This window comes from Melospiza melodia, chromosome 9 (genome assembly GCF_035770615.1).
Source record: "Melospiza melodia melodia isolate bMelMel2 chromosome 9, bMelMel2.pri, whole genome shotgun sequence".
NCBI lineage: Eukaryota > Metazoa > Chordata > Aves > Passeriformes > Passerellidae > Melospiza > Melospiza melodia.
Genome location: NC_086202.1, coordinates 6,728,140 through 6,739,795, shown reverse-complemented (window position 1 = coordinate 6,739,795; position 11,656 = coordinate 6,728,140). Strand labels below are relative to the sequence as shown.

Sequence of the window (11,656 nt, the reverse complement as noted above, 5' to 3'; positions counted from 1 at the left end):
GCACATCCCGCTGGCACACAGAGGTTTCACTGGGCACACGGAGGCTCTGGCACATCCCCCTGGGCACACAGAGGTTCTCTGGGCACACGGAGGCTCTGGCACATCCCACCGGGCACACGGAGGCTCTGGCGCGGCCCCGCCCCGGCTGTCCGGAGCATCCCCGCCTGTGCTGGGGGCGCACAGAGAGGAGGCAGAGCAGAGCAGAGGAGCCCCCCGTGCCCCGCACCGCTGGCCAGCGCTCCCCGGCTCTCACGGGGACCAGAGGAGCCGCCCTTCTCCTTTCCTCTCCTCCTCCTCCCTCCGCTCCTCCTCTGCGCTCCCGCCGAGCAGCGCCGGGGTCGGAGCGCAGCGCGGAGCGAGCGGGGCTGCGGGAGCGCGGCTGCCGCCGGTCCCCACCCGTGTCCTGCCCGTGTCCCCCCGATCCCCGCCTGTCCCCCGGTCCCCTCGGTGTCCGCGCCGGGCCGGAGCATGGCTTGGGGCGAGCTCGGGCTGCTCCGCTGGCTGCGGGAGAGCCGCCAGTCCCGCAAGCTCATCCTGCTCATCGTCTTCATCGCGCTGCTGCTGGACAACATGCTGCTCACCGTGGTCGGTAGGTGAAGCGGGCTCGGGCTGCTGTCCCTGCCCCGGCTGCTGCAGATGTGCTGCCCGAATGCCCGGTTAATGCTCTCAAACCCAGCGTTTTCAAACACCGATTAATTTTATTTTTAACCGTGAATTATATTGCAGGCATTGCAAACGCGCCGCCGTGGACATCAAAGTCTTGCTTTATTTCCATGTTAATTGCGAGATAAGGAATGGTATAAAGAGGTCTTAATAACTCCTTCTCCCCTCTTTTTATTTTCTCTTTTTTGCCTTTTTCCTGCTAAACGCCACTAATACTTTGTAGAACGACAGATAACAGTATTTTTAGCTCATCGTCGTTTTTTCTCCTGTGGTCGTGCAACTGAAACAACAGGCTAGATAACATTGGAGATGCCTGTTTCCTTGTGATAGTTCTGTTTCCCCCACATTGGTCTTAAAATGATAGGTTAATAAGAAAACTATCTAGGTCACTTTTAAGAAAAGCACTTCCATGAGTTAGTTTAATAAAATAATAAAAGTTTTGATCAAAGTCTAAGATCCAACTTTTAATGGCTTCAGTGGCACAGTGTCAAGATTCGGAAATCTACTCAAATAAAACAATTGAATGTTTTTCTCTGGTAGACTTAGAACTCCCCCTATTCAAATGTTTATATGAAATAAAAGAATATAGTCCAGAGGAACCAGTGGCTCATGGATGTGCACACAGACACACCAGAATGCTCATGGTTCTCCTGGAAGTGGCTCTGTCTGTGCAGGGCTCAGCTCTCAGATGATGCTTCAGACTCAGCTTCTGAATCTGACTCCTGAATTTCTTGAAGGGGTTTCAGCTTAAAAGTTGATGCCACAAGGTAGACCTTAGTTAAGAAAATATCTATTTGTAGCAGTTGATTTTGGAATTTTTTTACATTGATATATTTCCATATAATATTAGTAATATTTAATTGCTTGTTTAGTAATAAGTATGCTAGAGGCCCTAGAAATTATTATAACTTGCAGATTTGGGAGGCTGAACTTTTTCAGGATGAAATGCAAGATGGGAAGGGATGATTCTCTCACTTGTATTAAAATGAATGAACCTGACATCTGTTTTTACAAACTCTAAAATCCTAATGTCTGAGATACATATTAATGGAATTAAATTGCAGCCAGGATCCTAAAACATATAAACATGGTTCCTTCTGGATGATCTTTTCAATGTAAATTTCAAAATAATGAAACAATTATTGCCAATGCAAATATAGGCATATTATTTCTGATTCCTTGATATAGGTTTGTTACCTTTTTTCCTTCTTATGGCTGGTACCTATCAATATTTTGGTGGTTTATTTTAGAAATGTTTTATACAGTATTTTTTTATATTTTGGTTTAATAATCATTCCAATGCTCTTCTCATTATTCATGCTTTCACAGCCTAATAAAAGGACTTGTGCAGCCACGTGCAACAAAGAGGCTTCAGACATGGGTTTTGATACTTTTGATATTTTGCTTAATGATGTATTCATAGAAAACCTCATGGGAATCTTATGAAAACTGGCAAAAATAAAGATCAGTTTAAATTAACTTTTTGTTTTAAACTGCACTTCTGAGTTACAGGTGTGTTTTTTTCCCATGAGCAAATTTCTCTTTCAATTCTGTGTTTCTGAAATACAAAGCCTCGTATTTCCTGATCGATGGCACAGCAAGCAGCTTGGTGATTCCACTTCCAAGTAACCTGACAGTAAGATGCCAATGTATTCTATTTGTTTTTCCAGTGCCAATAATTCCCAGTTACCTTTACAGCATCGAACACCAGAAAAACGCCACAGAAATCCAGACTGCTACACCCAACCTCCCCTCAGCAACCATGGACAATTTCCAGAGCATCTTCTCCTACTACGACAACTCCACCGTGCTCGCTGGGAACGAGTCTGACGGGACACAGCCTGCAGAGCTGCCTCAGAGCCAGACAGAGCCCATGGCTGTCAGGGTGACTCCGGCCCCCTCTGACTGCCCCAAGGACGACAAGGAGCTGCTGAACGAGAACGTCCGCGTCGGCCTCTTGTTCGCCTCGAAAGCAACAGTGCAGCTGATGACCAACCCCTTCATAGGGCCCCTGACTAACAGGTATGGCGTTGCTGCTGCTCCATCCCACGCTGCTCTTTTAGCCCAGATCAGCGTTTCAAACAGATTCTTCTTAATTCTCTTAATTCTCCCTGGATTGCTGCCTTCTGGAGGAATATTTTCGTGAAATCAGTTTGGTGAACACTTCTAAATGTTTACACCCTTTCCAAAGTATTGGGTATTAAGAGGAAGTTTATGACCAGTGGTTGGGCATGGGAATAAATCACACGGGACTCCATTTTCTTCATGGTGGAAAAAGGCCATTCTTTATTCACATAACTCCTTTTAATACAGTTTTGCAGACTTTGTGTGGGACCCCAATTGGTTGCACCCCAATGGCTGCACATCAGCCATTAGTATCTCACTCTTTTCCCCCAGCTCCTGAAACCTTGGGTTTTTATACCAGGCTTTGCAGAGATGGTGTTTGCAGTTTAGGAAGGATGTTGAGATGCTTGAGCGCATCCAGAGGAGGCAACAAGGGGCGAGGGGCTTGGAACACAAGCCCTGTGAGGAACGTTTGAAGGAACTGGGAGTGTTTAGCCTGGAGAAGAGGAGGCTCAGAGGGGACCTTATTGCTCTCTGCACCTTCCTGCAGGGAGGTTGCAGACAGGTGGGGTTGATCTCTTCCACTGGGCAGCACTGACAGAACCAGAGGACACAGCCTTAAGCTACATCAGGGAAGGTGCAGGTTGGATATTAGGAAAAAAATTTTCACCAAAAGAATAATAAAGCACTGGAATGCTCTTCCCAGAGAGGTGGTGGAATCAGCATCTCTGGATGTGTTTAAAAAAAGACTGGCCATGGCACTTGGTGCTGTAGTCTAGGTGAGGTGTTAGGGCACAGGTTGGACTTGATGATCTTAGAGGTCTCTTCCAACCTCATTATTCTGTGATTCTGTTGAAATATCTCCCAAATAGTTATAGGAGGCCAAAAGACACTGCAATTCACAAAGATTGTGAATTGTCAGTAATCCTGTGGCACCCACATGAGGCAAAGATGATATTGAAACTGTAGGCAGGGCTCAGATCCCTTCCCTGCTGTCACTGAGAGGAGCAGCTCTTGCTGTGTGGAGTTGTCTGAGGAGAGAATCAATAGGAAATTTGTGTGGGCTTCAGGGAAAAGGGCACAAATGTCCAACTTTGCTGATGCCATGTTCATCACCAGGTTCAGCGGGTCCCACATTCCCATTAGTACATGACATTGCCCAGCCTCCTAATTGCTCCCTCTAAATTATTGCAAATATACGATGTCTTGAACCAAATATGTTTAAATGGGACTTTACAGAAAATTTATTTGGGCCAGGACCAAGCTTATAAACACCAATATCAGTGACTTAAAACTCCTCTCCAAATCAAAGTATTGATGATGTTAATATGAAGATTAAAAAGTTAGCATTTTGTGTAACCACTCCCCAGAGAAGCAGCTTCAGTCCTCCCAAACATTCTATGAGATCAATCTCTGCAGGAAATAAACTCCAAATTGTATTTAGTGAACATATGATCTGCATAATATTTTATATGTAAGCTGTTTTCGTAGAGAATTATTCCTTTCAGAAAATAACATGCAGCAGAAATTTGGACTTGTAGAACACTTTGGTTTAAGCAGTCAATATGCCCATCATAGGTGGCAATATTTAAAACAACCAACACAATCCAATGACAGGTATTTCAGGTTTTGAAGCAAAAACTACCTTATTTAGGTTTTATGGTGTACATATACATATATATATATATATATAGCCTATATATATTTACTATATATATATTTACAGTGTGTATATATATGTATACCAGTGTGTATATATATGTATACACTATATATGTAGTGTATATATATGCTATTAAACCTAATGTATATACTATATATATAAATATTGTCTGAGTGCTTCCTTTCAATCTCATAAAAAGTATCCAGCTGAGGGCTAAGCAGCATTTTTGGACTCACAGTGTTGTGTATTCAAAACCTGTGCTTGATCTGTGGAACTGATCTAAACACAAAAGCTTTAAATGAGGGAGACAGTTTCATTTCTCTCTCATTTCCCCTTATCACCAATACATATCACCTCCACAAATATAAGTACACCACCACAAAATTACTTTTTCACGAATATTGCTGCAAGTTGAGAAGGACTTTTCTTACCTGTATTGTTTAGTGAGGATGCCACAGCTCCTCTGCAGGTCAATGTATATGATCAGCTAAAATGTGTGATTGTATAAATCAAACAGAAAATATCTGGGTTATCAATAGAAAGACTCTTCCTTACCACTGATGAGCTCTTTGGTTACTGTTAAGCTTTTACCTTTATTACTTCTACAAAATTCCAGCAATATATCAAAGCTTAGAGAGAAATGATTGCTTGTTTCAAGCTCTGTGTTCACAGTTGTTTAAGATGACCAGTATGTTTCTTTTTCAAATGAGTAGCACACTCTGTACAGGGATTTTTATTTTTCAATCAAATATAGTTGAACAAGAAGGATTTAGAGTTTTAGTCAAGTGCTGGTTTTCACCAGGCACTGGCTTTGAGTTTGTACAGCCAGCAACAGGATGTTCCACTCATATGAATCTGTGCAAATAATCACTGTTTTTTAGGTTTTCTGAAAGTTTTGGGGCTTGTTTTCCTTTCTTTTATAATTACTGAAAATGTAGATTTTCAAAAACAAATTTCGGAATTGGTTTCATTCAAGGAGTATGCTCTGCAAAAACCATTTTTTATCTCTTTTCACGGAACACCAGACACACCTGGCTCAGAGAACAGGTTTGCAGCTGCTGAAACAATACAAGTTCCCTCCGCCCTGACAAAGTCCTGGCAGAGCAAACACCGGTGATGGCTTTGCCATAGGAAGTGAACAGTTCACTTCCCACCCTGGCACGCTTTCAGGGCAGAGCTGATAAGGTTTTGTGGGTCAGAAGCACATTATTTTTCCTGATGGTGAAATTTGTGAGGAGCTATCCACAAAGCCCAGCATCTGACGCAGGGCTCTTTGTGAGGAGGATGCTCTGGCAGGGGCAGAGTGAAGGGTGGACAAAAGGCTGTCCTGTGAAAGGGTGGACAAAAAAAAAGGCTGTGCTGTGAAAAGAGTGGGCAAAAGGCTGTGCTGTGAAGAGGGTGGGCAGAAGGTGCCCTTTGTAACCACCTGCCTGATCCAACAGCCCTGGCACAGGTGCCCAGAGAGGCTGTGGATGCCCCTGGATACCTGGAAGTGCCCAAGGCCAGGTTGGATTGGGCTCTGAGCACCCAGGTCCAGTGCAATGTGTCCCTGTCCATGGCAGGGGGTTGGAAGGAGATGGGGTCTCAGTTCCCCTCCAACCCAAACCATTCTGTGGTTCTGTGATTGACTCCAGTGCTTTTATCAGTCTCTCTCTGTGAGCCCAGCTGTGCCAGCCCCTCAACCACCAGAGCCAGTCAGTGCCTCTGCCATGTGTGTCCCCTTCTTGTTTTCATTAGTCTGAAAGAAAATTTGTAGTTTTTACCTTGTTTTTATTCATATCAGGCTCAAAAACCATAAAAAAATTATTAGCTATTTTCATCATCACCATCCTGGCTACAGCTTTGAACTCCTTAGCATGAGTAGCTAAGACCAAAATGTGTTCATGCCCAAGACCCACACAGAGAAGGAAGCAGAGGCATAAATAACATTTATAAGTACATATTTACAGTTCAGTTCCTGTGTGAGCTTTCCTTTCATGTTTTGGCAGAGGCTGAAGTGACCTGTTCTGCCTGTTCAGTTCACTCTGTCCCTGCTGACCCTACATGTTCTTTTTTGAACTCCACACATATTCAGTGGTTCATTGGTTCAGAACCTCAAGGAACATATTCTTGCCATAAATCCTCCCCAGTCCTCACTGGCAGGGAAGAAGAGAGCCAGAGTTCCAGCCAGAACAGAGCCAGCAAGAGGTGCTCACATGGAGCTGTGCGACAGCAAGGTTGGAACCAGTGGATTTGCAGCACTCTAATTGGTAATTAGGCTCTAATAATCCACAGCTGCTCACCTGGTCAATGTAACCTTTATTGTGCTGTTGCACAGGACCAACAATCTGTTGTCTTAGTCTGGAGTAATCTTGTTAATGGGCATAAATAATTTCCTGAGAGCCCCACAATCTGGAGCCACAGGGGCTGAAATGGAGCTCATCTGGGCATCATCCTCCTGCCTCTCCTTTCCCTCCTTCAACCAGTGACTCAGACTTTTCCAGAGATCACAAACACTTGTAATAAGCACTTTTAGCTGCAAGTAGCCTTGGTGAGGCGTGCTGGACTCTGCTTCAGAATTGCTTGGAGGGTTTTGAAAGGAGTGCCCAGGAAAATTATATGTTTAGCCATAGTAACAAGAAAAGATAAGAGAGAGGACAGGCTGTAATATTCTCTGGTGCTGCATACATGCAGAGGAACAAAATGCAGAGGTGATTGTGATGGAGGGTGCTGTGTCATGGCTGAGGAAAAACTGTATATTCACTTTTCACATGAATGGCCCAGCACCAAGGGGCAGAATCACTGAATTGGCTGCTGCAGGTGGTGCCTCTCCTTTTTATGATTATTATAATGCACTTGTTCAGCAAAACCTCCCAGTCTGTGCTCTCAACACCTGTAGAACAGAGCAGGGAATGCAGCTGCAGATTGGACACTGGTGGCAGCACAACTGCCAGTTAGTTATTGCTGCTATTTCAGGGTTTGCTAAGAGGCAGGGTGTGTTGAGATCGCCCAGGAAAGGACAATCTGCACATCTAAGGAAATGTCAGCTGGATGTGGGCAGGACTGTCCCCTGAGAAAGCCCAGCCATGGCTTCTAGGGCTTCAGCAATTCCATGCAGAACTGTGCATCTCCACGTTTAGGGGGATGCTCTGGGCAGTATTATCCTTCCAGAGCATTATAAGGACTTGTTTAACTCCCACCCTCTGCTCTGTGTCACTTTCCACCTTGCTGTGGCCCTGTTTGTCCAAGGAAAAGGAAGAATAAGATCTTCAACTACAAAAATGAAAGAACAGTGCTTGAGCAGTATTACACTGAGCATTAGAAGAGGCTTCCAAAATGTTTGTTTTCTTCCTGCCTTCAACCACCAGGAAGTTCCCAGGTGCAGGAAGCCCAGTGGAAGAGCTGAAATCTCCTTTATTTACTATGACAGCACTGCTCTGTGTTTAATTTGTGAGTGTTTGTGGAAGATCTCACAGCTCATGTGACATTACATTGCCTCTGATGTAATGATGGAAATGTGAATGTGGGAGCCAACTTGGATGGCATTTCTCTTCGTGCAATAACTGAATATTATTTCAATGTACTTGTGGCAAACTGCAAAATTCCTTGATTCCTGTACTGAAATCAGAATTATCCCTCAATTATCCGTCCTAGACACATCTGGGATGGTCCTGACAGACCCAGCCCTAGTTTACCAGTAGCCATACCTGCAGGGTTTATTTAGTTTTTTTGTCTGTACTCCTGTCACTGCTTTGTTTAATTGTAAAACTCAAAATCAGAGCAATTGTGATCAAACTCTCAGTGGCCTGGGCCCACTGGGAAGTGCTCACTTCAGCTCTGAGGCAGGTAAGAATTTGGCAAGAGGCAATTTTTTATTTCCTCATGTACACAGAAACACCAGTGGAGACCAGCATCCCATTGTGTAATCCCTATTACACACACAGCAAGGGAAAGGCTGGCTGAGAAAAAATCATTCACTTAAAATAAAGCAGACAAAAAAAATATTGCTCTTTTATATACCATGTGTGAAGGTGCTGGGAGATTAAAGTTTTTATCCTAAGACTACAGGGGAATTTTTTGACAGGGATTTAATTTGCTTTGGAGACACCAGTTCAGGTAAGTAGCACATGAGTGACCAGTCTCTGCTGGATATTTACAACACTCACTTACAGATTTCAACTGGGAGAATCCATGTTAAAATGTTTTATAATATGTTAGGCAAAATACCACATGAAATCTCAATTTATTTCATTCACAAGAATGAGACAAACAATGAACATTGAGCTCTGCACTCGAGGGAGTTTTCCATTATCAAAGATCCTTGACTGTATAAAAATATTAATACAAAAACAAAGCTCAGAATAATTATTTTGGTTTGTTTATGTCATGACTACTGTTATTAATAAGGGCCATTTTTGACCTTTCCATTATTTGATTGACCTGCTTTAGCCAATGCTGCCCATTTAAATGTGCAACACTGTCAAATCATTGGAAACTGAAATCCTTTGAAAGTACTCCTGAATTTGGCCATTAAATAATGTCCTGGCAAATACATTTGAGATGCACAATCCTACAAAAAATGAGGCTGTGAACAAAGTATGTTGGATAGAATGTGCACTCTGTCTTCAGAGCTACCTAGGTTGGGACTCCAGGGTAGATTTTTATTGGTGTGGAAAATAATATGTTGTGATTTTTATTATTTTTTTGTGGTTGAATTTTCAGTTTTATCTGCTCAAAAAATATAATTGCTTCCCAGCCAGGAAGTTCTTTATTTCCTGGAAACTTGAAAATACTTGGATCAACCAGGCATTTCTACAGGCTGTTTGGAGTCCTAATGAAGAAATGGGCTGATGAAGAAAGCTTTGATCAGCTCCATTTCTGCTCCTAAACCCATGGAAAGCAGAAGAATTATTCTCAGGCTCTTTGGGACTCTTCCAGTGCTCCTGAGGCAAAACTCCCAGAAAAGCTGATGACAAATTTTTCCAGTAAAAAAGCCACTGGCTTGACTATGTCTCATTATAATCATTGTCTCACAAGGATGGAAACAGATGAGCGCTGAAACACGACTGGGGTATTTCAAAATTCAGCACACTCATGGAAATCTTCCCTTGGCATATCTTTGGCAGCCTCACGGAGCCCCAGAGGGGTTTTATTGGGAACAATCGAGGCAGAATGAGAACAGGGCAATCGGGGCAATCATGAGAAGGATTTTTTTCCAGGGATTTCAGATAAAAAGTCTGCTGTGTCAGAAAAGAGGTTTGTGGTGTGGACAAATATGGCCATGTGGTCCACAATAAATAGTTCAAAGCCTGCCAAGGAACTACAGGTTGGTTTGTGTGGTGTGGGAACTCGTGTAAGACTAACTCAAAACCTCAGCAATGTGAATATTCATTTTGTTTTCCAGAATAGGGTACCAGATCCCACTGTTTGCTGGCTTCTGCATCATGTTTGTGTCAACAATCAGTAAGTGTCCATGTCTCACTTGGTCTGGCCCAGGCAAAACTTTTAAATGAATGCTCCACAATAATTATCACTAGGAATTCTTCTTGTTGGTGTCTGGGGACTGATTCCCAAGGAAGATTTGAGGGGAAATTTGAGGGAAAATTTGAGTCAGCTCCACACTGATGGTGGTGCTGATAAGATTGAACAAGGGAACCTGCTCTGAGGGAACACAGCCCTTCATCCCACCTCAGCAGAACCTTCCTTAGCTGAGCCTTTCAGGTATTTCTGCTCTGGAGCAGTGCTCAGACACTGTTAAATAGCCATGGGAGAGCTGCCTTGCTCTCCCTGTACAGGCAGATACCACGGCGGTTTATCAGGAGGACTGTGAGGCTGCAGTGGCTCATGAGTAGGGTATGAGTCAACAGGATCACAGTGTGGCTAAACATCTCTGTGGGATGTGCAAACAGCAGCACAGCCTGCCAGTCAGCTGAGATAATTTCCCTGCTCTAATGGCATTGATAAGGCTTCAGCTGCTGGTTTATGTTTGGCATTTGACATTTAAACCCGGAGCCCAGGCAGAAAGAGTACAGAGAACATCAAGCTTCATTAGAAGCCTGTGAGGATCAGTGAAAGAACTGGTTTTGCCTCAGAAGGCAAATGTGAGATGTATTAGAGCCTGTGACAAAAAAAAGAAGGGGATAAACAGTTTTCCAGGTCCTCTGTACATAAAAGAAAGAATAATGAGAGGGTTCCCAGAGGGGATGGGATGGGACATCCCTGGAAGTGCTCAAGGCCAGGTGGGACAGGGCTGGAGCAGCCTGGGATAGGGGACAGTGTCCCTGGCCATGGCAGGGGACTGAGCCAGGTCTCCTCTAACCCAAAACATTCTGTGAGTCTGTGATCTTAAAGCTGTATCATCAAGGGGACTGAAGTACTAGAGAAGATGACCTGGTCTTAGAGCCACTGACACCTCTGTGTTTTAGGAACACGTTAGATAAATTCTGGTTGGGATGTAGATAAGAGTAGGGAGCCTAACTCATGGCAGAGGAGAGAGCTGCTGATCTGCTGAAATTCTTTTCCCCTTTATTTTTACGTGTCCACACAGTAGGGATTTTTGTAAAATGTGGTGAAAAGCCCCAAGAGGCACAACCACAGGGCAGGTGGGAGGAGTGCACATGAATCCCATGCTTGGTTGGTGCATGACACCTTCCTGCAGCTACAACCTGCCCAGCAAAATCCCTTAGGTGGCCAAGAGATGGGAGCTGAAAAAAAAGCTTTGTAAACTCACTGTAGAGTCAATGACACCGACAACATGGGCTCTGCAAGCAGGGATGTGGTTGGGTTTCTGAGAAACTCCTGTTTTCCAGTGCTGTGGGTGGAGAATTTAGCCAGGCTGAGTGCAGCACCCAGGGCAGGGAGCGGCTGAGGGTGAACCCTGGGGCTGAATCTCCTGGGGAAATAAAGAGTGGCAAACGTCTCTGCTAGAGGCAGGAGGAGGAACTTGCTGAAGGTTTTGAATGGGGGGATCTGCCTTCCCTGCACCTCCAGCCAGCTGTGCTCCACACATCTGGCAGCACCAGGGGAAAACCTCCCTCCGCCCCCTCACTGGAGGCAGCACTGGTGCTTGCAGCAGCACGGAGAGGTGAGGCTGCAAAGAAAACTCTCATTACTCCTCCTGTGTGCAGCTGAACCAGAGCAGAGGTAATCAAATCCAGAGTAATTAGTTAAAACTGCTTGGGCTCCTGCATTCTGTGTCACCTGGAGGCTTTGACACCTGGGAGCCATTCAACACTGACACATCCAAATGCAATAAGGGGAAATAATGCAGTTAGCATTGAAAGTGGC

At 44.3% G+C, this 11,656-nt stretch overlaps 1 protein-coding gene across 1 annotated transcript in view; it reads left to right on the top strand.

Moving 5' to 3' along the window:
- Positions 1 to 465: 465 nt before the first annotated feature.
- Positions 466 to 11,656, top strand: part of SLC18A2 (solute carrier family 18 member A2) — a 28,641-nt gene continuing 17,450 nt past the window's right edge. Inside the window, exons 1-3 of the mRNA XM_063163128.1 lie at positions 466 to 589; positions 2,334 to 2,685; positions 9,774 to 9,832. Of these exons, the coding sequence (XP_063019198.1) occupies positions 469 to 589; positions 2,334 to 2,685; positions 9,774 to 9,832 (532 nt within the window). The 5' untranslated portion in view covers positions 466 to 468. The remainder of the gene's footprint in view (positions 590 to 2,333; positions 2,686 to 9,773; positions 9,833 to 11,656) is intronic.